At 43.8% G+C, this 26317-nt stretch overlaps 5 protein-coding genes across 12 annotated transcripts; 4 read left to right on the top strand and 1 right to left on the bottom strand.

Annotated features, from left to right (window-relative positions):
• Positions 1-1549: 1549 nt before the first annotated feature.
• On the top strand, positions 1550-20478 carry Mmp1 (Matrix metalloproteinase 1). Of its 6 annotated transcripts, XR_005991138.2 has the most exons (7): positions 2071-2516; positions 7769-7985; positions 14844-15247; positions 15311-16229; positions 16293-16371; positions 18860-19206; positions 19436-19576. XR_005991138.2 is itself a non-coding variant. In XM_017169082.3 (6 exons), exons 2-6 carry the CDS (start codon positions 7809-7811, stop codon positions 19597-19599), a joined length of 1830 nt encoding a protein of 609 aa, XP_017024571.1. In that variant the 5' UTR covers positions 1550-1769; positions 7769-7808; the 3' UTR covers positions 19600-20478. The 6 variants fall into 6 exon arrangements, 5 of the variants coding, with proteins under 5 accessions (XP_017024571.1, XP_017024567.1, XP_017024572.1 ...); XM_017169082.3 differs by lacking the exons at positions 2071-2516; positions 18860-19206 and adding an exon at positions 1550-1769 and having other exon boundaries at positions 16293-16458; positions 19436-20478; XM_017169078.3 differs by lacking the exon at positions 18860-19206 and having other exon boundaries at positions 16293-16458; positions 19436-20478.
• On the bottom strand, positions 20463-22264 carry Pof (Painting of fourth). Of its 3 annotated transcripts, none has more exons than XM_017169087.3 (4): positions 21994-22264; positions 21053-21940; positions 20763-20993; positions 20463-20703 (listed from the first exon to the last, which is right to left on the bottom strand). In XM_017169087.3, the coding sequence occupies exons 1-4, from the start codon at positions 22262-22264 to the stop codon at positions 20546-20548; spliced, it is 1548 nt and encodes a 515-aa protein (XP_017024576.1). In that variant the 3' UTR covers positions 20463-20545. The 3 variants fall into 3 exon arrangements, with proteins under 3 accessions (XP_017024576.1, XP_017024577.1, XP_017024575.1); XM_017169088.3 differs by having other exon boundaries at positions 20463-20673; positions 21053-21943; XM_017169086.3 differs by having other exon boundaries at positions 21053-21943.
• Positions 22265-22431: 167 nt separating this feature from the next.
• On the top strand, positions 22432-23342 carry LOC108076311 (uncharacterized). Its single transcript, XM_017169090.3, has 3 exons — positions 22432-22616; positions 22668-23027; positions 23085-23342. The coding sequence occupies exons 1-3, from the start codon at positions 22432-22434 to the stop codon at positions 23281-23283; spliced, it is 744 nt and encodes a 247-aa protein (XP_017024579.2). The 3' UTR covers positions 23284-23342.
• Positions 23343-23421: 79 nt separating this feature from the next.
• Positions 23422-25615, top strand: LOC108076309 (RNA-binding protein 28). Its single transcript, XM_017169085.3, has 3 exons — positions 23422-24575; positions 24628-24883; positions 24945-25615. The coding sequence occupies exons 1-3, from the start codon at positions 23461-23463 to the stop codon at positions 25554-25556; spliced, it is 1983 nt and encodes a 660-aa protein (XP_017024574.1). The 5' UTR covers positions 23422-23460; the 3' UTR covers positions 25557-25615.
• Positions 25616-25772: 157 nt separating this feature from the next.
• On the top strand, positions 25773-26313 carry LOC108076314 (uncharacterized). Its single transcript, XM_017169093.3, has 2 exons — positions 25773-25862; positions 25926-26313. The coding sequence occupies exons 1-2, from the start codon at positions 25804-25806 to the stop codon at positions 26311-26313; spliced, it is 447 nt and encodes a 148-aa protein (XP_017024582.1). The 5' UTR covers positions 25773-25803.
• The last annotated feature ends 4 nt before the right edge of the window (positions 26314-26317 follow it).

Raw genomic sequence — 26317 nt, forward strand, 5'->3', positions numbered from 1 at the left:
ATCATTCATTAAACTCAAAAGTAATATATGAGTGGCGGTGCAACGGGACAAGTATACTTAAAAGTAAGTTTATTTGCTAGGTGCGTTGGATTCTCGCTAATAAGTTGTCCGCTTTCCTGTAAATTGCAATTATATAGCCTGCTAGTTGATAGTAAAGACTACAAAGGAACTGTTAAAGCTAAGTAAAGGATCGTTAAATAGTCAATATTTTATTTACGACTTAAACAGGATCACATAGTAACCTAGAAAGCGTTGAGAGGTCTCTTTTTGAAAGAAAATATTATTTAAAAGGGTTAATAAAATTACAAATTAAATAAGATAATATAAAATATTGTTTATATATTTTAATATATAGAAAATTAAGATATTAAGCAGCTAATTAACTTGTGTTTTATCCAAGAAATCAAGAAATGTTCCTTCTAATAAATCCCTCTCTTAATGCAATCGTTCGAACTTTGAACAAAGATTACAGCTTGAAGGATTTCTTTTTACCCAACCCCGAATAAGGAGCGGCCCCATCAATCAGCGGTCTTAATCAAAACAATCACTCCTCCTCAATCAGACTTCCTGCTTGGCATTGAATTATTCTTTTGTATATCTAAAATCCTTAGTTTATTTGTTTTGTGCGACAGCCATTTCAAAGTATTTAATTGAGAGACAAAAGCAGACATTACAACCGATCTTCAGTTTTTTTCCTTTATTTTCTTTTTTTTTCGAGGAAGAGAGCGAGAGGACGACATTCCGGCACGTTCGAGTGCGTATAAATCAAAATATAAGAACAATATAAAGCGAAGTTTAGCATCGCAGCGAGCGAAACCAAAAACAGAATGAATCGCGCGCCAGAGGACGGCATGCATTTCAAATGATTCAACTGGACTCTTGGACTTCAGTCAAAGATATGGCTTGAATTGGAGATATAGGTTTCCCGATCGAAGGGACTGTCACTTGGGGTGACTCATAAAATTAAGAGTTCAGTACGGATTGCAGAAACACCATGCGTAAATATTACATTGAGTACATTTAATGTGAATTACTTTCTTTATCTTCAAGTTCACGTTGTAAACTTATTGACCTTTTAAGTATAGCTTTGGGAAAAATTTAGATATATATATCATTAGCTCCAGTGATTCACTTAATTATTTATTAAGTTAACATTCATACCCGATGCCTAAGTCTCCCCTTAAAAATCTTATAAACTTCTTTCGGAAATGTAAGTCTAAATGGAGATATCGACACCACTTTTCCCAGCCTCAACTGACTCAATTTATTATAGAACACATTGTGAACCGATGAACCCGATCTCCGATGCGTAAGTCTCCCGTTATGCGAACTAAACGAGGAAGATCCCAGCACCGCAAACACTCGAAAGGGGGGGTGATGACAGGGAAGGACGTTGCTGTGATGACTGTCGCCTCCAATCGGAACGGAGCAGTGCGAATCCGATCGGAACATAACGAAACGGGGGATCGCCTTGCGGCCCGGCCATATAAAAGAATCTAAGTTGAGAGCTTGAAGTCTCAGTCTAGCGCAAAAAACGCACAACGAACTTGCAGTTACGGCAGCTTGCTGCAGCAAGGCAGATCCTAATTTAAAAAATACAAAAATTAAAAGCAATCGGAATAAGTGGTAGCCGCAAATTAGTCGCCTAGAGCTTTCCGTTGAGAGTGAGAGAAAGCTGCGCCCTCGGGTGAATCATCTAACAGTCGTCGTACTAACTGCTAGCTCACTAACTGGGCTAACCAACAGCCGGCTAACAGCGCTAGCCTGAGGTGAGTCCCCGAGCTTTAGCTCCTGTTGCTTTGTAATCACATGCAAAGGACGTAAGGGAGGAGGCGGAGGGGTGGCTTTATACTTTCAACCACCAAAAACGAGGACTATCACAGTGGGTGTGTGTGTGTTTGAGCATGTGTTTTTATGGATGTTCGCGTGACTCGTAAAGCAGCTACCATTAGACCCACACACACACTTACAGCTAGGTAGGTGGGCAGGGAGGTGGGTGGCACAAAGACGACGACGCGAAAGGCAGAAAAAACAGAAAACCAGAAAGCAAAAAGCCCGAGACGAGTCGTATTCGGAACCTGCTGGGAATCGGTCGCTATCGCAGCTCTCTGCGGCATTATTCATTATTCTTAACTGAATTGTAGTAGAAATGCCAATAATCTAAACATGGATATTCCCTCAAAGAATCTTTCGGTTATACTCAGAGAATGAGAAATCTAGTGAATCAAGTGAATCGAGTGAATCAAGTGACCGTGAGTGAGAAGCCCCTATGAGTGATAGTGTCTGGGTTCGCAGGGCTCTTATCTAAGAACTAAGATCTAATCGCTGCAATCGGCCGAAAGATAATGCCTGATAAAGTTTGAAAGCAAAACGGCAAAGAACTTAAATAAAACAGAGACGATTTTGTGCAATATTTGCTGGAGGAATACACACGGGTAACCCAACTGCCCTGATTATTATTATAACACAAATTGGTTCATGCAAATTCCATTACGAAATTTTACATTATCTGGATGGTAAGTGAGTCATCTTTGGGGACCGTTTAAAACATCTTTTGTGGGGACTCTGACATTGCCTAAACAATCATCACGTAGAGCCGCTTTGTAGAACATGAATACATATAATTATAGATCCCACTAGACAGATACTTCATATATATATTGGCTTTGCCAAACGACTATCAAAGCCCGACCGTGACGTGATTGAGTTTTTGAAAAATAGTTATTCAGTTTTTCGCACTCAAAGTCAGCCAGTACAAATGATATACTGGCTGCCGGCCATACTATATTCATATACAATTAGCATTATCTAGTGCCCCATCTGTATGTCAATTACATATATATATATAGGTTCTGCTTGGATCGCCGCAGTTCAAAGGCAAAAGTCAATGCAAAATTGCTTGTTTTTGAGTTTTGGGTTCACTCCCCTTCGGTCGGCAAAAGCCAACAAACTTTCCACTTACTTGGTGATGGTTTCAGCGGGCGAAAAATGGTCTAAAAATACCATAAATAGTTGTCATTAAAGGCAGAAGAAGCTCATAAATATTTCATTGTTCCAACTGCATCGCAGATCACAGCGGGGCGACCACGACGACAAGTCGACTTGTCTTCCATTGCCATAACAGAAGAAGACTATATATATATACATACATATGTAAGTATATATATCCAGGAGAGGGGACCAGCTGCACTTGGTCCATGAATAAATGGCTTTGACTTTTATACCACAGCCTCCGCTTTGTTCTGTCAGAGTCTCAGAAATTGTTGTCGTTAAGGGAAAACGTCTCTCTTGTTGCCATTATCTGGACACTTTGGATTTAGCTATTCGCATTTTAGCTGAATCTTCAACCCGTGTTTGTAAACAATTGTTTTTGCAGGCGATTACTAGATCTGTTTGCTCGGCGAGGTGGCAATTTACTTCACGTGGCCACAAGCACAGCCACTGCAGGCTGACTCAGCTCCAAATTGCACTCAATTGACGTTAATGGAATGGAACAGCCGCACATTAAGATATATCATTGATTCCCAGAAGGAGATAGAGTCAAAGATGAATAGCTTATTAGCACAGATTCCCGCTTGAAATCTGGTTGAGATCTGGGTATTGCCATTGATTTTTATGGGTTATGTGTGGGAGAAATCGTAAAATGAAATTCCCATTTCATAAATGGGGTTTTTTAATATTTACTATATTGTTTTTAAACTATTTTAGAAATTAATTAATGATTAAACAAATTTCTTTAATAATTTTCAACATAAAAATTCAAGGGTGTCATTTTATTAATATATATTGCCTTCAAGCTGTTACAACATTACAGACTACGAAATAGAGAAATATATATAATTATAAATTATTTATAGAAATATTTAAGAGCCAGTACGTGCTCTGGAATAGAGAAAAGATAAGCCCTAAGAAGAAAATATATGAAATAATAATGATTAGGGGATCACTTAGACTTGAACAAAACATATTACAAAAGAGCAATAATAATAACTTTTCAAGTTAACTCTTAAACGGTTAATAAAAATCAATTCCCAAATTCTATTCCCCTTTTTAATCATTTTAAATTATGACTTTCCATTTTTCGCACTTCATTTGCATAATTCCAAAAACTATTAAGCAAAAAACGAAGACTAATAAAATTACTTGACACGAAACGATCTCCTTAGGAGGTGTGCCCCTTAGTTTTTACACAAGGTATAAAAGGCCCTCATTTATTGGCTTATTTGTTTACGCATTACTCATACGTTCATTGAGAAACCGATTGGCCGCGGGAAACCCATACCGCAAGATTCATTCATAAATATATATATAAACAGCGATATATTTTGTGTGAGGCGGAAATTCGAGAGACAAAAGCTGTTAAAAAGCGGGAGGAATATGCTAAACTTCAAGATAAACTGTCAATAGCCACCGAATTTGTATCTGTAGCTGCTGCTCTGCCGCGGCTCTGCCTCTGCTGGCTGGACCCGCGCGCGACTCATGACACATTTGGATGATTCCAAGAAACCGCATTACTCATACGCCCCCCGCGCCCGCCAAAGAGCAAAGAGGTGAAAGGAGAGGAAGCGAGGCCCGGGGAAGGGACAACTTCGATTATTGGCAACAGGTTTCGGCCGCCTCCCCGGCATCGGCATCAACGCTGGCGGCTGTTAAGGCCGCCCGAGAGCTTTTCCCCTTTCTTCTTCCATTTGGCGAAAAGCTTCAGTGATCGCTGCCTCAGCTGGCTTCGCTGCCGCCGCTGGCATCGCTGCTGCCGATGGCAGAGAAGTCGTCGTCGGCTTTCCAGCGATCGCCGAAGATCAGTTGAAATTTGCGCGTTGTCCAGGGCGGATGTGTCTAGCGGCGAGAAACAGAAACGAAGTTCGAGTCAGCCAAAAGCCAAAATATATTATTTACCAATAATAAACCCCCCAAATAAACCGACAACGATTAAATTATAAATAATATATATAAGAAATAATCGAAGAGGGAGAAGATCAAATCAAATCAAAAAGTGAACCGCGTTCAGTTTTGAGTTTTTGTTTTTAAAAAACGCGGAAGCGCGCGTTAAGATGGAAGTGCCAGCGAGCAATTAGTGCAGTTTCTCGTCCAGACATAAAGACACTGAGAGACAAAAGGATAGCCCAATAAATAATAAGCGACGACACATCCACAGCGGAATATAAACAACAACGACGACGACGACGACGACAGCAACGGCTAATTAATTAATTTGTAAGTGTTGCAACAAAGGCAGGAGGGGCACGCATAGTTCATTGATCCGAAACTGCAGCTAAGTCGGCGGACATCCCACTCGCTCACTCAATTGGAAGGTCAAGCAGGGCAACCGAACCCATTAATCAGGCCTAATTCCAAGCATTTGGTCCCCCTACCCGAAATGCACTCCACTTTGGAAATGAACTTGAATCGAAATCGGTTGGAAATACATTTCGAAATGCGCCTAATTTCGAAAAGTTGGTCATATCACTAAGGTCAAGTTCTAGACAAACACTTGGACTCTGTGCCTATAATGGGTTTTAGTGCAGAGACTCATACCCCAAAATATTTATTGGGATTTTCATATATACTTGTAGTATTTATTTCCAAAGCATAAGTCTCCCGATTCCTACCATATCTTATCGCTCACGGGGCATAAAACACTTGCGTTGTGGGAAAGTCAACTGATAAGGTGAACAATGCCAAAAGGCTATAGCAATTGGAATTTCTGTGTTGTTAAGCAACTTTGGGGGTATTTTTCTATATGGCCAAACTGGTTGGAATCCAAATTTATTATAATTAGCATCTCTTTAGTCTTGTGTGACTCACTTTCAGCTCTTCGCAGAAATTCGATTCACATTCCCCGAAAATTAAGATTTCAGAGAACTTAAACCGGTTGGAAGTTGGCCAAAAGACAGAGAGCTTATCAGCCTCAGTAGGAGCCCTCATTTATGACCTAAATCGGGTCAATCGACCACACACCCAGAGACGTGTTCTACATGTCGTATACGTAACCGCTCCGATTAAAGTATTAGGGCAAAGCCAAAGAAAACTTTCGCGTTGAATGCAATTTCGCCATCGACCCAAGCACTCCACTCAGAAAAGGCTGGCGAAACTCGCTTTTATTGATCTAACACAGGACAGCGAAATGCGTCCATTGTTATGACAACCCACAGTTCGGATTCCAGGACAGAGCAGCCAGCGGCCCCACTGGAACCCTCAACCCGTCAACGTGGTGTTAACCACACGGCGCTAACCTTAAACTGTCAGCCCGCCGACCTTCAACCCAGACGAACCCAACCATTTGCCCAAAACAGTACAACAACAACGAAAAAAGAGAAAATGGAAATTGTTTATGGTATTTGCTTAGCAGAAATTATTGTAATCAGATAACGCCCGGGCGATGGTGATGGTGATGGTGATGGCCTGTGCGTATATTCATTATATACATATTTGCATGTTCATTTGTCTGGATTCTAGCAGCTAATTGCCGGACATAAAGCGGCCCCGAAATCCCCCGGCGATTAGTCAGTAACAACCACACGGTCGGCCTATACCATGCATATATATATATTATATATTTGCAGAAGCGAGTGCCTGCCACTTGGCGTATACTTGATATGACTTATCGCACTCGTTTTTTCTGCTGATGTCACATTTGGGCCCTGGGGATAACAGATCTATCAGCATAGGTGCAAGATATAGTCGGGATAAACATCTTCATAAACCTGAAAGTTTACTAAGACTATTCTGACAGTTGTCTTGTGCCCTAGGTCAACACCCATGCCACAGACAAATCAACAACAACATCAACTAAGGAAAACTAACTGCTGGCTATTTTTAGTAAATCAAATATCAGAATATACACACAGAGGCCCCGGACAAATCCTTTACGGTTATTGCTGACTTGGTATTTACCGGCGCACAGTCTAAAATTAAATTCTAATTGGAGTCTAAAGCTAAAGCACTAAAGCCGTTTATGACGTCCGAGCTGGCCAGACCACAGACGACCACATGACTTGATACGCCGATCAAAATATCAGCTGCAGGACAGCTGGGGCTGCCGCGAGGAGAGCTCTCAGCGAATTTGAAATGCTCTCGGGGATTAGCAAGATATGGAAGCAAACTCTGCAAATATTTGTCCACCGATAAGGAGATATTCTTAGGCCGAGGACTTAATGGCTTCACAAGATGCGAGGAGAAAGCAGCCTGTAGCCAGTTCGTTGTACTTTTCTCAGCCATAAAAAGAGTGTTGTTTTGCCCGGTCTGATATAGTTGGTTGTATATTAGATTTAAAGTTATTAGGGTATACTTAGACTCCTTAGGGCAGGGGCTGTATATATTCTTAGAGCACGTTTGCGGGGGGTCTCGCATATTTAGAGAGTATCCTCAAGGGGGTTTCTCCATTCTTTCCAAGTGTACGTAAGAGTGTAAGAGGTGTAAGGAGGCCTGCTAAGTGGACGTACTCGAGTTGTACTATTTTTTACTACGACTTGGATTACAACCGATATCCCCTGACCCCACCACAGGCCGCGAATCTTGGCCACTTCCGTTTGCCGTTCCACCTGCCACAGAAAATGTGTGCCACATTCAACCTGTTGGTCGGGAAAGAGCGGCAAGAGTGGAAGTTGGGCACGATTTCCGTTCGCCCTTTTGCACTTGTACTTGGCCTGGTCCGTTCTCGGTGCTACGTTCTATTCTGGACAGTGGCCTGTTCCTGCTGGCTGCTTTATTACTCCGCCCCGGCTTTATGAAATATTAATTGACCTTCTTTCCACCTTTGCCTTTGCAGTGATATAAAGTTCAAAGTGCCACAGAGCAAGTGGAACTACATGACAATTACTAAGGGAACTACCATCCACAACAGAAGCAATCACAGCAACAGCAAAAGCAACAACAGCAACAAAATGACAAACTGCCAAAGTTCAGTGTTCATAGTCGTAGGCACCCTGCTCTCCATTCTGGCAGCGGCACAAGCGGCCCCCGTCTCCACCACCACACAGGCCGAGGTGAGTACATAATTAAGTTATTAAATTAAAGGTAGTAAAAAAACAGTTAAGTGATTCCCAGTAAATTGTAAAATTAAAGCAACGTTTTCGATTCATCTATAATTTATATAAAAGCTTGTAATGCCTCTCGTTCCCAGGCACAACACAAAAATGTAAAGCATGCAATCGGAAAATAATGAAAAATTAATAATAATAAGAATTGCAAATCGTAAACAGAGGAAAATTCTGGAGTGTAAAGTTATTTCAAGCAACTCTTCTTATTTATATAATACAAATATAACAAACAAGAATTATATATTACAAAAAGAGTTATTTAATTACTTTAATGTACATTCTCTTCGATTTATCTATAATTAATATTGCCATGACATTGCTTTTTGCATTTTATATTTGAAATAAAAAGTTTTAATGACTTTTTACCATGCATTTCACAGAAATTAAAGCTGGCAATCAACAAATAGAAATAAATAGAATAGAGTTGCAAGCTTAGACTCATATAAAAAACAAATTAGTAATGACAATCTCTTTAAAAATAACTTGCAATAAGTTCAGATAAATCTTTGAATGACTTAAGAAGTTTTAATAATACAACTTTTCTATAAAAATTGTATACAAATTCTCTGGAATTTTTCTCCAAGTGCCTTAGCACAATAACAGTGACCAGGAAAGAAATCGGAATGGAGATGAATCATAATCGGAGTCCGAATGATTGATAAGCGGGGGGAGGGGCGGGTTTGTTGCACTTGAGGTGACAGTTAACGGCATGAGATAGCCGCTTTGTCTCTGCCTCTCCCTCTTTCTATCTCTCTCTCTCTCTATATATATAGTATATATTCCATATAGTAGCCAGTCTGCAGTTTTACTTCCGATTTGCATGACAAACGTGCCAGGCGCTCAGCTCACCGAGTTGGTTGCATTCGCAAATTATATTTAATTTAAAACTAAACTGAGCAGTGTATATCGGTGGATATTTTGTATGCAACAGGCTCACGCGCATTGCATGTCAACGGAAATTTTTTGTATTCCACACACACTGGCACACCCATTAGGTTTTGGCCCGGCTCAGAGGCTTTGGCCTTAGCCTTAGTCGGATGGCTCCGAAAAGTGCATGCCGGCTAATTGCAGTCTATCGTCTGACTATCCAGTTATCGTTATCGCTATCGCTCGTGACATTGGTCAGCGGAAAACGTGGCTTTCCACAAGGAAAACTCGCACGCCATTGACATGCCAACGAATCGATTCGAATGCACTCACTATATTTCGAAACGGAGGGGGGAAAAGCCATTTAAATAAAATCACTGATAAGCTTTGTAAATTAACTATATATATTTTTTTAATTAGTAATAATTATATAAGTAGAAATTCAATTTTCTTGACGTATGATTCAGAAATCCACAGCTTTGTGGAAATATCAAAGTTCTTAGATGACTTTTTAGACTCTTATCTTCAGGCTTTATAACTTCATTAAACACTGATAAGCTTTGCCATTAAACAAATTTGAAAGTCATTAAATCTTTTTATTATTAAACCAACACCTAGTAGAGTTTATTAAGTTTCCTCTCATATAAAATAAGGTTTAGCGAAGCATAAAGCGCAGTAAAAGTTGGCAAAACCTGTGAAAGTTCAACAACAGCCTTATAATTTATTTAAGCCCAGTTAAAACCATCCATCACCTGACTTTAAAATGCTCAATATAATGGAAAAGCCCAGCAGGAGACACCTTAACTTTATCTAGCAAATGCATTAAGTATTCTTTAACAAATAAAATTTATAGAGCCACCAAAAAATATTGTGATAATAATAGCCACATAAATTAACTCTGCTCCCTCTGAGTAACTTGTTTTCCACTCTCACAATTTATAAATATTAATCTCTCGTTAATTGCTTGTCATGATCGCTGTTTAGCCCAATGCAATTACCATTTACAAATTTTATACAACAATTGAGGGAGCTGCAGCACGTTTGCGCCTAGAGGTGTATTCTACCTGAAGCTAATCACGTTTTTGTTTAGCCACAAACTTGCATAAATTAATCGGGGAAGTCACTTTACGGCCAAAGCAAAGCCATTTACAATTTACAGAGAACCTAGAACTTCCTGATTGGCCATTTGCGATCACCTCTCCCGATCGGGCGATATGTAGCAGGTGATATATCCACTCGATTCGAAGTCAATTCTGGGACTCCGCACGCATAAGCGCGTGCTTAACATTGCTTTGGCTTTTATTTAGGTTTTATTTATTTATGTTTTACGTAATAGCTCGACTGCCCGGCTAATTGGTATGTTGGTCGCGTCGCCAATAACTTGGCTCGTTGTCGCTGGCCAAAAGCAGCTAAGGCGGCGGCAGCGGCGACAGACGACCGGCGACGTGTTTGCCTCCAATGCCAGGCTCTTTGTTCTCCCCGGATTCAGAACTCTTTCCCCATAAATCTCCCAACGAGAGAATGCAAATCGTGCAGACCACCGCCGATGATTCGAGGAAGTCGTGATGCGCTAAATCTCTCTATAAATCTCTGGTAAATCTCTCCCCGATCAAATTGCAATCGTTTAATAATCCCCACCGATTCGATCTGGATTTAACAAAACTAAGCAGGAACCAGTAGACGAGACTACTGTGTCTGAGAGTGAGTCATCTAAAAGTAGCTCTACCCGCACATAATGGCGCTGTCAAGAGGTTAATTACTCGCACCCATGAATGAAATTGAAATGAGCTCAGAGGCATTCGGGCATTCGTCATCGAGCACGCAAAAAAAAAGCCCAGAAAGCTGGAGGAAAAACTCCAAAGAATAGTTTCTCCGGGTTAATTATAGCCCTAGTATTGTGGAAAAACTCGAGAGAAAAGCTTACCCTCTTCCTTGGCCAACTTAACTAATCAATAGCCGTCGGAATTTGTTTGCTTTTTGCCAGTTTTTTGATGGATTCGCCTATGAATTAGTTGCGTGCGACCTTCGGGAGGTGCCAACAAAATGCACAAACAAAAGGATAACCAAACGCGGCTGCAACGGCAGCCTTGCCACTTTGGCAAACAATTGATAGCTTTCCTTTTCCTTTTTTAGGACTCCCTAAGGTCATCTATGTATATGGAATGGCTTAGCATTTAACGCGTCTCGCCATAAACAACTGGCCCAAAAAAGGCATTGGAATGGCAGCAGCAATAAAATCCTTTTTTTTGTGCTAGAGTCTTTGCATGAATAGCGCTTTTTATTGTCCGGTTATCTTAGCATCTTGACGCTTATTTATCGCCATGTGAATTAGCCACTTGCACTTGTTGGAAACTAAAACAAAAAAGTGGCAAAGAGACAGGGACAGACACACCTCTCTGGGGTGGAAAATGTCAAATATTTTGTGGGAGTTTCCTATGCTAAGCAGACCCTTCGAAGTAAATGTCAAGGAATTTACTGGCAGAAGAATAGAATGAATAGAAGTTTCTTTAAAGTTTAAAGTCTTTTTTAGAAGCCATTTTAATTAGTAAGCTGCACTCTGTGCAGAAGCTTTTAAAAGCAAAATAAACTCGCTTTATAACCCAATTTCGGGATGCAGATACCCAACCGAAATTCTGTGCAATTAAAAGCATTTCTTTCTCTCGCTCACTGGGGTCCTGAATTGAATTGAAATCGTTATACAACTTTTAAGCTGCATTTAAGACACAGCAGTTGGCCCAGTTTCAGTCTCTGTCTGCTGCATTTCGGCTTTGGTTTTGGTTTTGAGTTGTCTGTTTTCCTTTTTATTTTTCATCCCAATCTCAATCTCAATCCCGAATGGTATAGAAACCCAGTTTATAAGAAGTGCCGCCAAATGAGGTGCCTGCGCTTCGATAATGATGTAATCGCCGGGTTATAAAAACATTTAAACAAGTTAAGCCTGTTTGCTTAATGGCCAGCGGGATTGGAAAACTCGAAATGCAGGCGCAATTTTGATGGGAAAATCGCCAGCGGGGCAGAATGAAAAGCCTCCTACGCTATTTGCCTTTAATTGTCGCCGACACTTTCCTTTATGCACGTGCCACGCAAATATTTGTGCAACTAGGTCTAGGTTTGTTTGCACAAAAATCGAGGGGGGGAAAAGCGCACGGGGGGAAATGCAGGGAAAGCCCTCGCCCGCGGCGGCGGTGGAAAGTCAACGACCTGGCTGACCCACATTCCGAGCGTAAACTAACCACGCACCCCCGAAATACGGAATAAGCAATACGGAATAAGGAAAACGCCGAACGAAGCACGGACGTGGAAGCCAAGAGTTTTCCGCTGGGCAATAATTTTCCCATCAATTTCAACCGGGCACGTTTGTCGGCGAATGTCTGTATATACGAAAAGTGTACACAAAACGATACTTGTTTATAATTTATGCATGTCCTGTTCTTGTTTCTCGACCGGAAATAAACGAGGCGGAGTACGCCTTCAATTTAAATGGAGAGAAAACATTGGTTGGGTTAAGGAAAGTTCAATGACTTTCGGAGAGCAGAAGGAGCAGCAATTTCCCTTAATATTTGCACCGCCATTTCCCCTCTCGAAATCAAATCAAGCTGGGCAACTGGCAAACTTTTCACCTGTGCACCTGTGCAAATTGTGTTAAATATTTGAAGGTTGCAACCTGCGAATGTGTAGCACACTTTTCAGAGCTCACAAACACACCTGCACAAGCCCACCCTTTGGGTTGGAAAAGCCCTGCGGACCATTTCCTGCAAGTTCAACTCCTTTGGACAAGTAAACCAGGCAAGCAGGTCAGCCAAGCGCTAACGGACTAGATATTTTCCCACACAAACTGGTAGATAGTAAGGTACACGGAGAGATATTTATGTTTGAGAAGGGTTTCTTAAAAGGATAATATTAGTAGAGGGTCTTTAAGATCTTTTAACAATCTGTTTTGTTGAAGAAATAACCTTAGTTTAATCATAAATTGATAAAATTCAGATGACAAATAATTGTAAAAAATGTTGTTCAGTGTATTTATGGTAATACAGTAAACTAACGACTGCACCTGTACATTCTCTGTTGACATTCTGCTTTTTGTTGTCCGAACCGCACTAACAAATTTGTGTCAATGTCCAATAATAAATTGAAGTGCAATTTCAACGCCCTCTGAAACGTGACCCAATGAATGCACTGGCCCTCACCTCACCCCCTTTTGGTAGCGAGGAGGAGTCCGGGTAATTTCAAATGATTTGCCCGACCATGGAGCATCCCCTCGAGAATCGAGAATCTGTAATGACATGCAAATGTTTATCTCAATCGATGCATGCGGATGCATTCACCTGACCAAGCAACTTGATGACTCCCAAAAAAAAAAAAAACAACAAAAAACAAAATGAGAGACACCTTAATCTAATGGCCAAACATTTCCGTTTTAGCACCGACTTCCGTTTGCTTTTTGTGACGCATTAAATTCCAAATTGAAAGCCGCCGAACAAATGCGTCAGGTGCGGAGAAATGACTCAATTATGGCCGCGTTGAGTAGTCTTTTGTTTGCTGCCGAAGGCAGCAGGTATCTTATCGATATCGGGCTGGAGATAACCGAAAGAGCCCGTGTTTGAGGCCTCGAACAATGCATTCGATTGCCCTCGGTTATTCAGTCGGTACCCAGCTTGTTTGCTCTATGACAAAGGCGCTGCATTACAGCACAATTCCCCAGAATTGGCGTAACAACAACACACCGCCTTTTGCAGCGATTTTTCTCTGGGCAATCAAGACGAGCGTGCCCGCCGCAGGGAGAGGTGTTTGCTGCAATGCACTCGTAATTATGTTAATTGCACCAAAAGGCATTCCTAAGGTCGCCTCCGATGGATGAGTCAACTCGAGTGCCAGTCAAAATTCCGAATCAGAAGCTTACACTCAAGTGGAAATCTCGAGATATGAGCGACAGATGCTTGCCACTCGAGCACCGCTTTGTCTGCAGTTCGTTTACCTTTCGATGGGCCATGTTACCAAGTTCCTTGTACCAGCTGATCGCTAACAACAGCCCCTTTCCCACCACCCAGAAAAAAAGATCACAGAGCCACTGGCGGGTAGACATCTCGCATGAATACAAATTGAGCGGGACAGCGAAATGTTTACTTCCTCGGAGGCGGAAAGAACCCCATAAAATTAACAGTCAGCTGGCATTATGCAAGATTCGGCAAATCATTATACAACGCGTTATATAGTATATATGTATATAGTAAGTGTATGTGAGGCGGCGTCATTAAGAATGTGCGACACATAAACGGCATGCAAACCTGATCCACATGCCAAATCGAAAATAAACTGAGTGTTCTCTCCACTCTCTGTTGCCAGTTTAAGCGCATAAAGTATAGGCTGTAAGACGATTTGCCGTTGTAATTGGCCAGACAACAGATTCTAATTCGAATTAAATTCTAAATAGTTAGTGCGCTTAGAGTATAACTGTTACGATAACCTCGCATTGTTCTCCGCCGGAGTGCACTTCCCTGATGGGCAAACTGTATATTTTCATTCGGTTTCTCAATGTTACAATTTACAATTAGCAATCGAAACGCTTCCTTAATGCGTTCGATGCTCGCCGGAGATCGATTAAGAGTTTTCACACCTCCCAACAAGTCACGTTGCTCTTTCCATACAAGCATATACATATCAAGTATACGCCATGGTGCCTCTGTTGTATGCTTCTCTATATAAATTATAAGCCAGTGTGGCAGCAGTCATAAATTATGCAAGTCAGATAGAAATGCGACAGCGTGAGGAGCCAGGACATGCCGCTGCCATCTAATCTGATGGTCATAAATCAAGTTGGCAAAACAACAACGGGTGGCCGGACAAGCGCAGCCCATTGATCTTTGCCTGGGTCGCAGTCCCAGTACCCTTTCCTTCCTGCAGTCACTCAATCTCGGCTTTCCTTCCTTTCGTCCCCAGATCTACCTGTCCCAGTTCGGCTATCTGCCCGCCTCAGCCCGCAATCCGGCCAGCAGCGGGCTGCATGACCAGCAGACCTGGGTGAGCGCCATCGAGGAGTTCCAGAACTTTGCGGGTCTGAACATCACCGGCGAGCTGGACGCCGAGACCATGAAGCTGATGTCCCTGCCCCGCTGCGGTGTGAGGGATCGCGTAGGCGCCGGCGAAGGTCGGTCCAAGAGGTATGCCCTCCAGGGCAGTCGGTGGCGCGTGAAGAACCTCACCTACAAGATCTCCAAGTACCCAAAGCGGCTGAAGCGCGTGGATGTGGACGCTGAGATTGGACGCGCCTTTGCCGTGTGGTCCGAGGATACCGATCTGACCTTCACCAGGAAGACCTCAGGACCCGTGCACATCGAGATCAAGTGAGTTGCTTGCTAGTACAATTTTCAATGATGGAAGCTTATGGTTTGTCTTTGTATTCCCAGGTTCGTGGAGAGCGAGCATGGTGATGGCGATGCTTTCGATGGCCAGGGTGGCACTCTTGCCCACGCCTTCTTCCCGGTCTTTGGCGGAGATGCTCACTTTGATGACGCTGAACTGTGGACAATTGGCTCGCCCCGAGGCACTAATCTCTTCCAGGTGGCCGCCCACGAATTCGGTCACTCCCTGGGACTCTCCCACTCAGATCAAAGCTCGGCGTTGATGGCTCCCTTCTATCGCGGCTTTGAGCCCGTCTTTAAATTGGACGAAGACGACAAGGCGGCAATCCAGTCGCTGTATGGCAGGAAGACGAACCAGCTGAGGCCCACCAACTTCTACCCGCCCACCACACAGCGACCATCTTTCTCGCCCCCGAAGGTGCCTCTGGATGACTCTATCTGCAAGGACTCCAAGGTGGATACGCTCTTCAACTCGGCGCAGGGCGAAACGTACGCCTTCAAGGGCGACAAGTACTACAAGCTGACCACGGATTCGGTGGAGGAAGGTTATCCGCAGCTCATCTCCAAGGGCTGGCCAGGATTGCCCAGCAATATCGATGCTGCGTTTACGTACAAGAACGGCAAGACGTACTTCTTCAAGGGAACCCAGTACTGGCGCTATCAGGGTCGCCAGATGGACGGTGTCTATCCGAAGGAGATCAGCGAGGGATTCACCGGCATTCCCGATCACCTGGATGCGGCTATGGTTTGGGGGGGCAATGGCAAGATCTACTTCTTCAAGGGCAGCAAGTTCTGGCGCTTCGACCCGGCCAAGAGGCCGCCAGTTAAGGCCAGCTATCCCAAGCCCATCTCCAACTGGGAGGGTGTGCCCAACAACCTGGATGCTGCGCTCAAGTATACCAATGGTTACACGTACTTCTTCAAGGGCGACAAGTACTATCGCTTCCACGATGCCCGATTTTCGGTAAGTAGCGACGCTTGAATATCATTTCAATTAGATCCTATGAATAATTTAATTTTCCCCCAGGTGGACACGGCCACGCCCCCCTTCCCCAGACCCACCGCCCACTGGTGGTTCGGCTGCAAGAACACGCCCTCGTCCACAGGTAATATCGTCGAGGGTTCGGACTCCGAGTTCGAACAGCACTCCCAAATCCCGCACGCCGACGATGGTAATGGTGACTTTGACGCAGGTGAGTGGGACCGACGCGACGGTAGTTTTGTCTGAAACCCGAATCGATCTGCTGGAATCGAGATCGATATCTCGCGTTAGAGATCGAAATCGAGGAAATCGAATTGAAAATCCCAAACTCTGTAAAGTCAAAAAGATCTCATAAAAGTCTTGTATGAGTTGTTACTTAGCGAGAAAAGAAGTTAAAAGTCGTAAAGTGATTAAAGTACGACGATTACGTTTATAGAATCCTATCTATATGGTATGTTTAATTAAGTTAATGTCTATGTAGTGAAATTCTATTACTCAAGTCGAATGTGTTTGTCTTTGTTGCCTATGGAAGAAATACATTTATGATTCTTATTGAACAAAACTAATTACTGTGTATGTCCAATTGTCTTTTGCTCAGTCTATATAGAAATCTATATTTTGTATTTACATATACATATATATTTTGTACATTTATTATTTTCTCTGTACTTTTGATTTTGTGGTGTTTTACTCTAGTTTTGTTTCAGTGTTCTCAAGCTGAGAACTACAATATACAAACAACAACACTCTAACAATTTACTTTATATATATTCTAATTTATTTTATATATTAACAGCTTAAAACTAACTAACTGTATTATTAATTTTATAAAACTCTTAAAACTAACAGCTAACATATTATTGCCAAATTTCCACTTACTAATATATGTGTATTTTTTCCTATTAACCCAACTAACACTGTCTATATCTTATGCCTAAGGCTATACGGTATAAACTCTAGCAAACTAACCTACTCAATTTAGCATACCATGTAAAAAAAAAATGAAAAAAGATATAAGCCTAAGAAACAACAAACAAATATAATTTAATACCTTGCTTACAGTTTAATAGCCCAAAATAAGACATAAATTATCTCTGCAGCAACTACAACAACAGCAATGAAAACTACTGGTCAGTCGGTCTCACTAACTGTGGTTCCCAGATCAACGCCACCAAATACCATTTTCTTAGCCCTTAAGTCACAATCCTAGCATGTGCACCAAATCTAACCGACTAATCCGTAGATTCAGCCAAGACTCTATATAGCATCTGCAACGAGTCGTCACTAACCCGCTAATCTGAAACAAAAACACTTTTACAATACTATTTGTTAAACACCACAAGTCCCGAATTTAAGAACACCACCCTCCACTCCCTTTATGGTCTAAATTTAAATGTAGTTCTACAGCACTAAGTATTTATCTAGTTATGGTATTATTAATATTTGGTTTTCCACTACGCCTCCGTACCCCTGAACTAAACTCTTTACCCTGTATGTAGTTGGTGGCATTTTCCAAAACTCGCTAGAGTGCTGGAAAGTCACCATTCGTAACCGTTCTTTCCTTGTTTTGGCACCGCCTCGGCACAAAATTCCCCATGGCTAAATGGCTGGATGAGCCACCCAAAAAAAAATGAAAACAAAAAACACCCACACCTCACCCCCACACCCACTCACACCTACCACGTAAAAGTGACACTTACACTTCTGAAATCCCCACGTTAATTGCATGAACTAATCTAGAGCAAACAAAAGATTTACACCTGCATGGGGGAAGCAAAAAAAGCGGACAAGTTATTACCAAGTTTATGCGATGTACATAGTTCATGAATTCATAAATACACTCAATGAAAATAACAGAGGATTACATGAACTGAACACCGCATAAACGCAGTAATATTTACGTACATCACATACCGTTATGACCCACAATCGGTGATTTGTACGACACTCGCTTAACAATCGCATGCACGTGCCTGGCTCATAACCGTTAAATTTGCATTCAAGAAAAAAAAAGCAAAAAGCCGAAAAGAACAATTCGAAATGTATTCGTCATTGTCATCTGTGTCTGTCTGTACGTATGTATGTACATATGTATGTATATTTCTTGCAGGCTTTAAGAGACGCGGATATAAAAACAAGAACAATTAATCAGAGCACACATCCAGAAACAACAACAGCAAGAACCACAAACGACCGCATAACGAACACAAACTCCATAACAACACGCACACACAAACATACAAGCTGAAAAAATACAAAGCGAATCTGCCGCCATCTGAATTCTCTCCGTCTGCGCCATTTTCTCCTTTCTTCCTCTCCCTCTTTCCTGTTGTACTTTGTACTCTTTGTGTGTGTGTAGTTGTAGTCGCCGCCATGCTGCTTTGCATTCTTCCTGCGCCCACGCTGTGTAACTGTATTATCATCCAGCTGATCGCCTGGCTGCCACATCTTAGTAATTGTTTGCGCACATTATCCCTCTTCCTACTCCTTTCCAATCAGCAATATTGACTCTGTACCGTTTTATTTACGTCATTCTTTACTTTTGTTTTTCTTTGAAACAACAAAAAATATACTCTTATTTGTGCGCACACACACACACACTCGGTATACAGCTCCGCAAGTGCCCAATCCCAATAATCAGGGTATCCTGCCCGGCTGGATGTGGGGCCTAACGAACAGATTCTTTTAGAATCGGGAGAGGATCTCGATCGTCCCTGTGCTCGTGTGTTGTGTAGCCTGTGTGTCCAGTTGTTAAATTGCCAGCTTTAAGCTATGCCCAGTTGTGTGTATATCCATCGCCCGCTTGAGTGATCTCTGTCTGAATATATAAAGCCATCATCAAACAAACCAATCGAAACATACTATATAAACATGCCACGCCCACGAACTGCGCCGCCTGCCGAAACGCCAAACCAAGCCAAATAGAAAGAAATGAACGAACGAACTCACAGAGTGAAGAGTATGTTAACAATTATTTTTATTTGATTCTCCCCCCTTAAGTTATTTAAGTTAATTTTTGATTATTTACTTTAAAACTTTCAATTCTCCCACAAAAAAACACTTATTCCAGTTGATAAATATCTTATATAGCTTAGATGTACGACTATTCTGCACAGATATCCCCTAAAACTTACATAACTAAGCGTAAAACTAACTTGAAATTTTGACATCACTCTATCCCCAAATAGCCGTTGGCGATCATCAATCCAATGACGAACCCTTCGAGCCGGAAACGGCCGAACGAACCGGAAATGGAGCCATGTCGCTGAACCAACTGACGAGCAACTCCGCCGTTAGCACTGTGATCACCACCATCCTGATGTGCCTCGTGTCCAAGTTCATCGTTAGCTAAAAGAGCCACACAGATCCTAGCGACCATCCCCGTAGGCAGTGCATTTTGTCAGCAGTAGGAACAAAAAACAAAATAAAAACAACTCGAGTAAAGTTTCTAAAATTTTACCGCATGTTGGGCACCGAGAAATAGCTTGAAATTCAAATGCGTAACGTCATACATAATATCGAATACGATGAGAGGAAATCCAAATTGAAACGGGAAAGAAATCAAACAGAATATCAATTGTAAATTGAGCTATCAGCATGTGAATCAGGTGCCTTATCAAATACTTTTTGTTGTTGTGTAAATACAAAAATCAGCCCTAACTATAATAAAATAGTTTATAACATTCCGCATTCTAGCGACAAAACGACAGCCAGTCGGCATCAGGAGTCGTGTCATAGCAGAAATTCTTTATGTAGTCAACTGTTTTTGGTAATGACAAATTGCGATATTAAATTTAACGAGCCATATGCAATGAATCGAAGGAGGAGACCAAACAAGCTAAAATCAATTACTGAGCGATTAAACCTACTGAGAGAACGTACTTTAGTTTAGGTCTAATTGTTAATGTGTGCACGAGTGCCGTGTGTACCGATTCGGCAGGCACTGTAAATGTTTTAGTTTTACAAAACGATGCGTGACTCGACTTGACCATAAACTAATATAAAAATCATCATCGAGTACATATGATTATTATATAAGTGATATTTAAGCCAGTCCCTTAAGCGATATTTGTTCGGGTTTAATATTTAAAACCGAAATATTATTTAACTTACGTATTATTATGTGTAATTTTATTTTGTATACCATATATGTACGCTGAAACGAGAGAAACTGAACAAAACAAGAAACGAAAATAACAAAAAATAAACAAATCGTAAATCTTAATAATGACCGAAACTAAATTTTTATTTTTGGAGTCGTCTACAAACGATTAATTTGCTAGGCGTTCGCATGCAACTTATGGATCAGAATCGGCTTCCAGCTGAGCATACAGCTCCTCAAGTCGGTCGTCCTTGTTTGGCGAAGCCTTTGAAGCCTTTGTCTTGTCAGCCGTCTCCTTGGCACTCTGGCCTCGTCTGGTGAAACCTGAAAACAGCCAGCCAAAACAATGCGGTTCTGAGTAAGATACGAGGAAGGGGTTTAGTTTGAAGATTATTTCTAGGTAACGAATATACTTTTAATTTTCTGCTGATCCTCTTTTTCTGTGATGTTTTCTGGGGGGGTTTGCGTGGTCGGCTTGACAGCCGGATTGGGCTCGGGACCGGCCTCGTCGGGGATGCCCAAATATTCACGCTCGGTTTTAATATCCCGCATTACGTGTACGGCGTGTGATCCTAGCACAGGTATATAGGCTGATGGAATCGGGCACGGCTCCGGCTTGGGCACGAGAGCTGATGATAAAGTATCTGGAAGGATTAAGGGATTATGTATGGCACTACAGCACACATATCATCATCATACGTACCTCCCAAAAAGTTCTGTCTGTTCTGAAAGCTCTTCAGGATGGCCCCGTAGTGGGCCATTTGGCGCTTGAGCTTCTGTATCTCCTCCTGTTCGCTAGTCTTGCTCTTGTGTTCCTTGTCGTCGTTACTGGAATCGGAGCAATTGTCGCTGTCGCTTATGGTAATGGACTCCACGGGTGGAGGAGAGATAACTTTACAGTCGACATTATCATCATCGCCGCCGGCACCACTACTTGGCTGGGTCATTGTGACGATGGAGCTGGTGCACTGGACGATGGGCATGCCAGAGCGCTTCCGGAGCCGCCGGAAGCGGACTGTGAGAGTACGGCCATTCAGGGGACAGCTAACCAGATCCCTGAAAGCAGTTATGGCAGCCTCGGGAGAAGCGTAACGCACAAAGGCGTAGCGGGCGCGCTTCTCGCGCTTCAGCACTCCGATGTCCACCCTGAGAGCGTGGACGAAGCAGGCCTTGATGGCCGATGTGGTCATGTTGAACGGTATGTTGCTCACATACAGCGAGCACGGATCAATAAAGTCGGCCTGCTCCTCGTCCGAAAAGTGTTTGTGCTCCGCCTGTAGGAACCCGGTACCGAAACGTACCTTGTTTATGTCGGCAATGGTTGCCTCGACATTGGCGCCGCTTTTGAGGTACACCAGGCAGTAGCGCGGAGCCACGCTGTACGGCATGACAACATCTCGAATCTCTTTGGACACGTCGGTCAGCATGGAAACGGTGATCTCTGGGTCAGGGAAGCGGACAATGAGCACCACGGAGGCGGTATTCTGGCCCGGTTTGATGGTCAGCTCGCGCTCCACGGCCAGAGCCTTCATGGTGTCTTCGCGGCGAGACTTGGCCTGCTCGCGGCGCGAAGTCTTTCCCGGGGAAGACTCTGCTGGGGATACAGATTTAACGGGAATGTCAACTAGACGGCAGATTACTTACGTTTCTTTTCGCCAATGGCGCTCTTCTCCAGTTCGAGGTCGTTCTCAAAGTTGCGACACCACGATATGAGCTGACTGCCGGCCAGCGTCGGCTGGAACATTAAGGACTCCAGGGATGCAGTGAATCCGTTGCCTGTGTAGGGGGCGAAATGTGTGGCCTCCAAGGAGACTGGACTGCCATGCTCCTCTAACTTGTCTTGATCTTCGGTGGTGTCCACACGCTTCGGGTCTGGACCATCGCCAGTTTCAGGAGCCGCGCGTTTCGAATCCATTATGGGTTACAAAAATAAAAACAAAATTCACCAACCTACATATACGTGTTCCTAGCTAAATTGTGATTAGAAAAATACAATTCACTAGAAGTGTTTGTCTGCTGAATGTAAGTAAAATAATGACTACGGGAGCCGGAAACAACTGACACTACATCCAGTCCTGCTCCATGGCCTGCTCATCCGAACAGCTGATCCGTGTTTGGTATCCCCAGGTAGTGTGGCCAGCCCATCCCACAAAACAGCTGATTTCCCAGTCGTTACATCAAAACAAAATGTGTGCGGCTATTCTTCGGAGTTCGAAACTGCTAAATTTAAGGTCCCTAGCGCCTATAGCCCGCCTCCAAAGCCTGCAGTAAGTAATCAGTTAACTATCTCCACAGATTTAACCACCCTTTCCATTCAGCACAAGCTCCGCGCTCTGCAATTGGCGAAATGTGCCCTCCGGCGATGTAGAGCGGAAGCTTTTATACGGCGACAGACTGGCGGATAACTACAAACTGATCTACCGGGCCCCCATTGAGAGCTATGTGACCTGGACCAAGAATATATCCACGGCCACAACCTCGATTTTGGGTCTGGTGGCCGCCTATCATTGGGCAACCACCTGGCAGGTGGTCAACGTGGTTCAGAAGATGGACATAGCCATACTGGTGTCCCAGGAATCGGATTTGTACTACTTCCTGGGGGGCTTTGTGCTCATCAACCTGGCCATACGCGCATTTGTGGCCAAGTACCCGCTGAGGATTTACAAGAGTCCCGAGAAGTAAGTCTGCAATATGGGTACTTGGATGGTTATCCCCTTACTTGGTTTCCCTTTCAGGTACGTGGCTGTATACGGCTCCCAACTGCCCGTGGGCACAGTAAAGCACTACTTTGAAAAGGGACAAATCTCTGAATACAAAAACTTCCTGAATCCTTGGAGCCATATTATGTACAAACTGGGCAATCGCTCCTCCATGCTGCTGGTTGACTACTTCAAGACGCCCTCGGAGTTCCACCAGCTGTTCGCGGCTAAATAACAGACGTTGTCATGACGTCATGTTGTAAATTGTTGATAAAATAAACATTTTTAAAACCATTTCGCGATGTAAACAAAGTCGCGGCGTTGCCAGATTGCGGAAGGGTCCCCCGCATGGTTGGTATATTTTAACGGCTAGAGTACGGTCACACTGAGTTCCACGTGCAGCGATAGAACTATGGAACTCAAAAAAATGAAGCCTCTGGAGGATGATTCGGTGGATACGGGGACCAATGGGGAGCCGGCTAGGAAGCGCCGCAATCCTTTCAACACTCAGCGCCTCAAGGAGGAGAAGGAGCGGCGCCAGAAGAAGCGGGCGCGCCTCATCGTCCGAAACATCAGCTACAAATCCACTGAGGAATCGATGCGGGAGCACTTTTCGCAGTGGGGCACGCTGGAGGATGTCCACATCCTGAAACGGGGCGACGGCAAGATGGTGGGCTGCGCCTTTGTCCAGTACGAGACCATCAACCAGGCCACCAAGGCTATTTTGCATTCCAATGGCAAGGAGCTGCTGGGGCGCAAGATATTCGTGGACTGGGCCTTGGGCAAGGATGAATATGTGGCCAAAAATCCCAAAGAGGAGCCGGAGGAAAAGAAACCCAAGGTGGAGGTGAAGGAGGAAGACGGGGAAGTGGAAATCAAAGAGGAAAGCGACGAAGAAGACGATGGAGACGAAGAGGAAAACTCTGAGGAGGATTCTGAGGGGGAATCTGCTGAAGATGATGCTAAGGACGATGACGAGGAGAGCGATGAGGAGGATGAGGACCAAAAAGAGGACAAAGACGAATTGAAATCAAAGCTGGATATTAAAAATGTCAAAAAGGAAAAGGTAATTTCCAACGACGTCCAACAAGGCTGCACAGTTTTCATCAAGAATGTGCCCTTCGACGCCGAGGATGCGGATCTGCGAAAGGTGTGCCGCAAGTTTGGACTGGTCAACTATGCCATCATCAACCGCCAGGCAGTCTCTGGCCACTCCAAAGGCACTGCCTTTGTAAAGTTCAAGGCAAAGGAATCGGCGGATCTATGCCTGCAGGCTGGCACCGAGTTCAAGCTGATGGACGAAGTGCTGGATCCCCATCCCGCACTCAGTCGCGAGGAGATGAAGACGAAGCAGTCGAAGGAAAATAGCAAAGACGACTTGGGCAAGGACTCTAGGAACCTGTATCTGGCCAGAGAAGGTCTTATCATGTCTGGTTCCAAGGCAGCAGACGGGGTTTCCGCTTCCGACATGACCAAGCGCCATGAACTGGAGCAGGTTAAGACCCAAGTTCTGAAGAACTTGAATCGGTAAGTCTGCTACTTATATCAGTTGATAAATATCTAATTATTTCTATTTTAGATTTGTTTCCCGCAACCGTTTGTCCATCCACAATCTTCCCCAGAACTACGACAACGAGAAGCTGAAGCAAATGGCTCAGACATACACTGGCTTCCGGCCGCACGAGTGTCGAGTGATGCGGGAGCAAAAGGTAACCCCCGAGCATCCGCAGGGCAAGTCCAAGGGCTTCGGTTTTCTCTCCTTTGACACACATCAAAGGGCCTTGACGGCTCTGCGAAAATTGAACAACAATCCCAGCATATTTGGAAACCAGCATGTAAGTTTCTCCTTGGTAATAAATCTTCTCCAAATAATAACCATTAAATCCCTCCGATTAGCGTCCCATTGTGGCCTTCAGTATAGAGGATCGAGCGGTGCACAAGGTGAAGGAGAAGCGCACGGAGCGCTCCAAGCTCAACAATCCCACATACCAGGCCAAACAGCAGCAGCGCAAGGAGCGTCGCCAACAACAGCGGGATGGCAAAAAGGCCAAGCCATCTGGACCACAGACCGACAACAAGGCCAAGCTGCAGAAGCACATCAAGAAACTGGAGGCAACGCGGGCAGCCAAAGTGGAGGGCAAGGCCAGGGAACAAAAGCAGCAGGCCAGCGATGTGCAAAGCGATTTCGTAGGAGCGGCAGCCAAGCCGGGCACCTCGCTGAAGATGCGCTCCAAAAAGAAGATCATGGAGCAGGCCCAGGAGCACATGAAGCGGGTGAAGACCGAAAAGCGCAAGCAAAAGAACAAGAAGATACGGGAATCCCACCTGGCCGAGCGCAAGGCCAACAATCGACCCAAGCAGGGACGCAAGAAGGAGAAGGATGAGCTGCGACCCCTAATTAATAAGTACAAGAACATGATCAGTGGCAATCAGGATGGCGGCGGTGTCAAGGGCGTTACGGGAGGTAAAATTAAGAAGCCCAAGCGCACGAAGTGGTACACCGAGTAAAGTTCCCCTGTCTAGGCTAAGGATTCGTTTTAGCAATAAAACTGTAAATGAAAAACCAATCCAGGTATAGATCAGGTAGTTTCCAGGGATTATGGGCTAAACATCTGCTGTGGGTATGATTCTACCTGTAGAAGATGGGGTATATATAGTCTGCAGGCTGCAGCAAGCTCATCAGTATTGCCTAGCAGTGCCTCTGAAGCGTTTCGAACGCTCTAAATTGAATAAATAACTTCACTTCACCAAGAAAATGGCTCCTCGTGAGAAAGTTGAGTTCGTGCTAGTCCGCCTGGCCTTTGCGCCGCACATGTAAGTACTGAAGAGAGTTTAAAGGAGAATCTTGCAGAAACTTATTAGAGCTCCCTTCCACAGTCATCCTTTGTACCCGCACATCAGCTACCAGATCCGTAAACATCCGCCCACGGGCTCGGTCATCCAGGTGCGCGATTGGTTTGAGCATGTCATGATGCGGGAGCGCTCCAAGCTGCCGCCAAATGTCAATCTACGCTATGCCGAGTGGCGCATCATCACCGGCGATGCGAATCTGTTCAGTGTGGAGAGCTATCGCTACGACAAAATCATGCTGGTGCTGGGCGAGGAGAACATTTCCTGGGTGTTCTACACGAACAATGCAATGGAGCGGCGTATCGAGGGCAGCGCCTGCTTCCCCGTCAGCTACTGCGGCTGCTGCCTCAACAACCAATATCTGCAGATTTTGGCCAAGATCAAGCAAACTTTGTCGCGGAAGAAGATTCGATAGAATA

The sequence above is a fragment of the Drosophila kikkawai genome, chromosome 2R (assembly GCF_030179895.1).
Source record: "Drosophila kikkawai strain 14028-0561.14 chromosome 2R, DkikHiC1v2, whole genome shotgun sequence".
Classification (NCBI taxonomy): Eukaryota; Metazoa; Arthropoda; class Insecta; order Diptera; family Drosophilidae; genus Drosophila; species Drosophila kikkawai.

What these genes read in the sequence shown, in the direction of transcription:
- Mmp1 (XM_017169078.3), top strand. Translation starts at nt 2,479, where the DNA reads ATGCAAATTCCATTACGAAATTTTACATTATCTGGATG. An exon ending in CCACCACCACACAGGCCGAG is followed by an intron (nt 7,986 to 14,843) that starts GTGAGTACATAA and finishes TTTCGTCCCCAG; the next exon opens with ATCTACCTGTCCCAGTTCGG. An exon ending in TCCACGATGCCCGATTTTCG is followed by an intron (nt 16,230 to 16,292) that starts GTAAGTAGCGAC and finishes ATTTTCCCCCAG; the next exon opens with GTGGACACGGCCACGCCCCC.
- Pof (XM_017169086.3), bottom strand. Translation starts at nt 22,264, where the DNA reads ATGGATTCGAAACGCGCGGCTCCTGAAACTGGCGATGGTCCAGACCCG. An exon ending in CGCCATTGGCGAAAAGAAAC is followed by an intron (nt 21,944 to 21,993) that starts GTAAGTAATCTG and finishes CTGTATCCCCAG; the next exon opens with CAGAGTCTTCCCCGGGAAAG. An exon ending in GGATCAGCAGAAAATTAAAA is followed by an intron (nt 20,704 to 20,762) that starts GTATATTCGTTA and finishes TATCTTACTCAG; the next exon opens with AACCGCATTGTTTTGGCTGG.
- LOC108076311 (XM_017169090.3), top strand. Translation starts at nt 22,432, where the DNA reads ATGGCCTGCTCATCCGAACAGCTGATCCGTGTTTGGTATCCCCAGGTA. An exon ending in GCCCGCCTCCAAAGCCTGCA is followed by an intron (nt 22,617 to 22,667) that starts GTAAGTAATCAG and finishes CTTTCCATTCAG; the next exon opens with CACAAGCTCCGCGCTCTGCA. An exon ending in ATTTACAAGAGTCCCGAGAA is followed by an intron (nt 23,028 to 23,084) that starts GTAAGTCTGCAA and finishes TTTCCCTTTCAG; the next exon opens with GTACGTGGCTGTATACGGCT.
- LOC108076309 (XM_017169085.3), top strand. Translation starts at nt 23,461, where the DNA reads ATGGAACTCAAAAAAATGAAGCCTCTGGAGGATGATTCGGTGGATACG. An exon ending in GTTCTGAAGAACTTGAATCG is followed by an intron (nt 24,576 to 24,627) that starts GTAAGTCTGCTA and finishes TTTCTATTTTAG; the next exon opens with ATTTGTTTCCCGCAACCGTT. An exon ending in GCATATTTGGAAACCAGCAT is followed by an intron (nt 24,884 to 24,944) that starts GTAAGTTTCTCC and finishes CCCTCCGATTAG; the next exon opens with CGTCCCATTGTGGCCTTCAG.
- LOC108076314 (XM_017169093.3), top strand. Translation starts at nt 25,804, where the DNA reads ATGGCTCCTCGTGAGAAAGTTGAGTTCGTGCTAGTCCGCCTGGCCTTT. An exon ending in CTGGCCTTTGCGCCGCACAT is followed by an intron (nt 25,863 to 25,925) that starts GTAAGTACTGAA and finishes TCCCTTCCACAG; the next exon opens with TCATCCTTTGTACCCGCACA.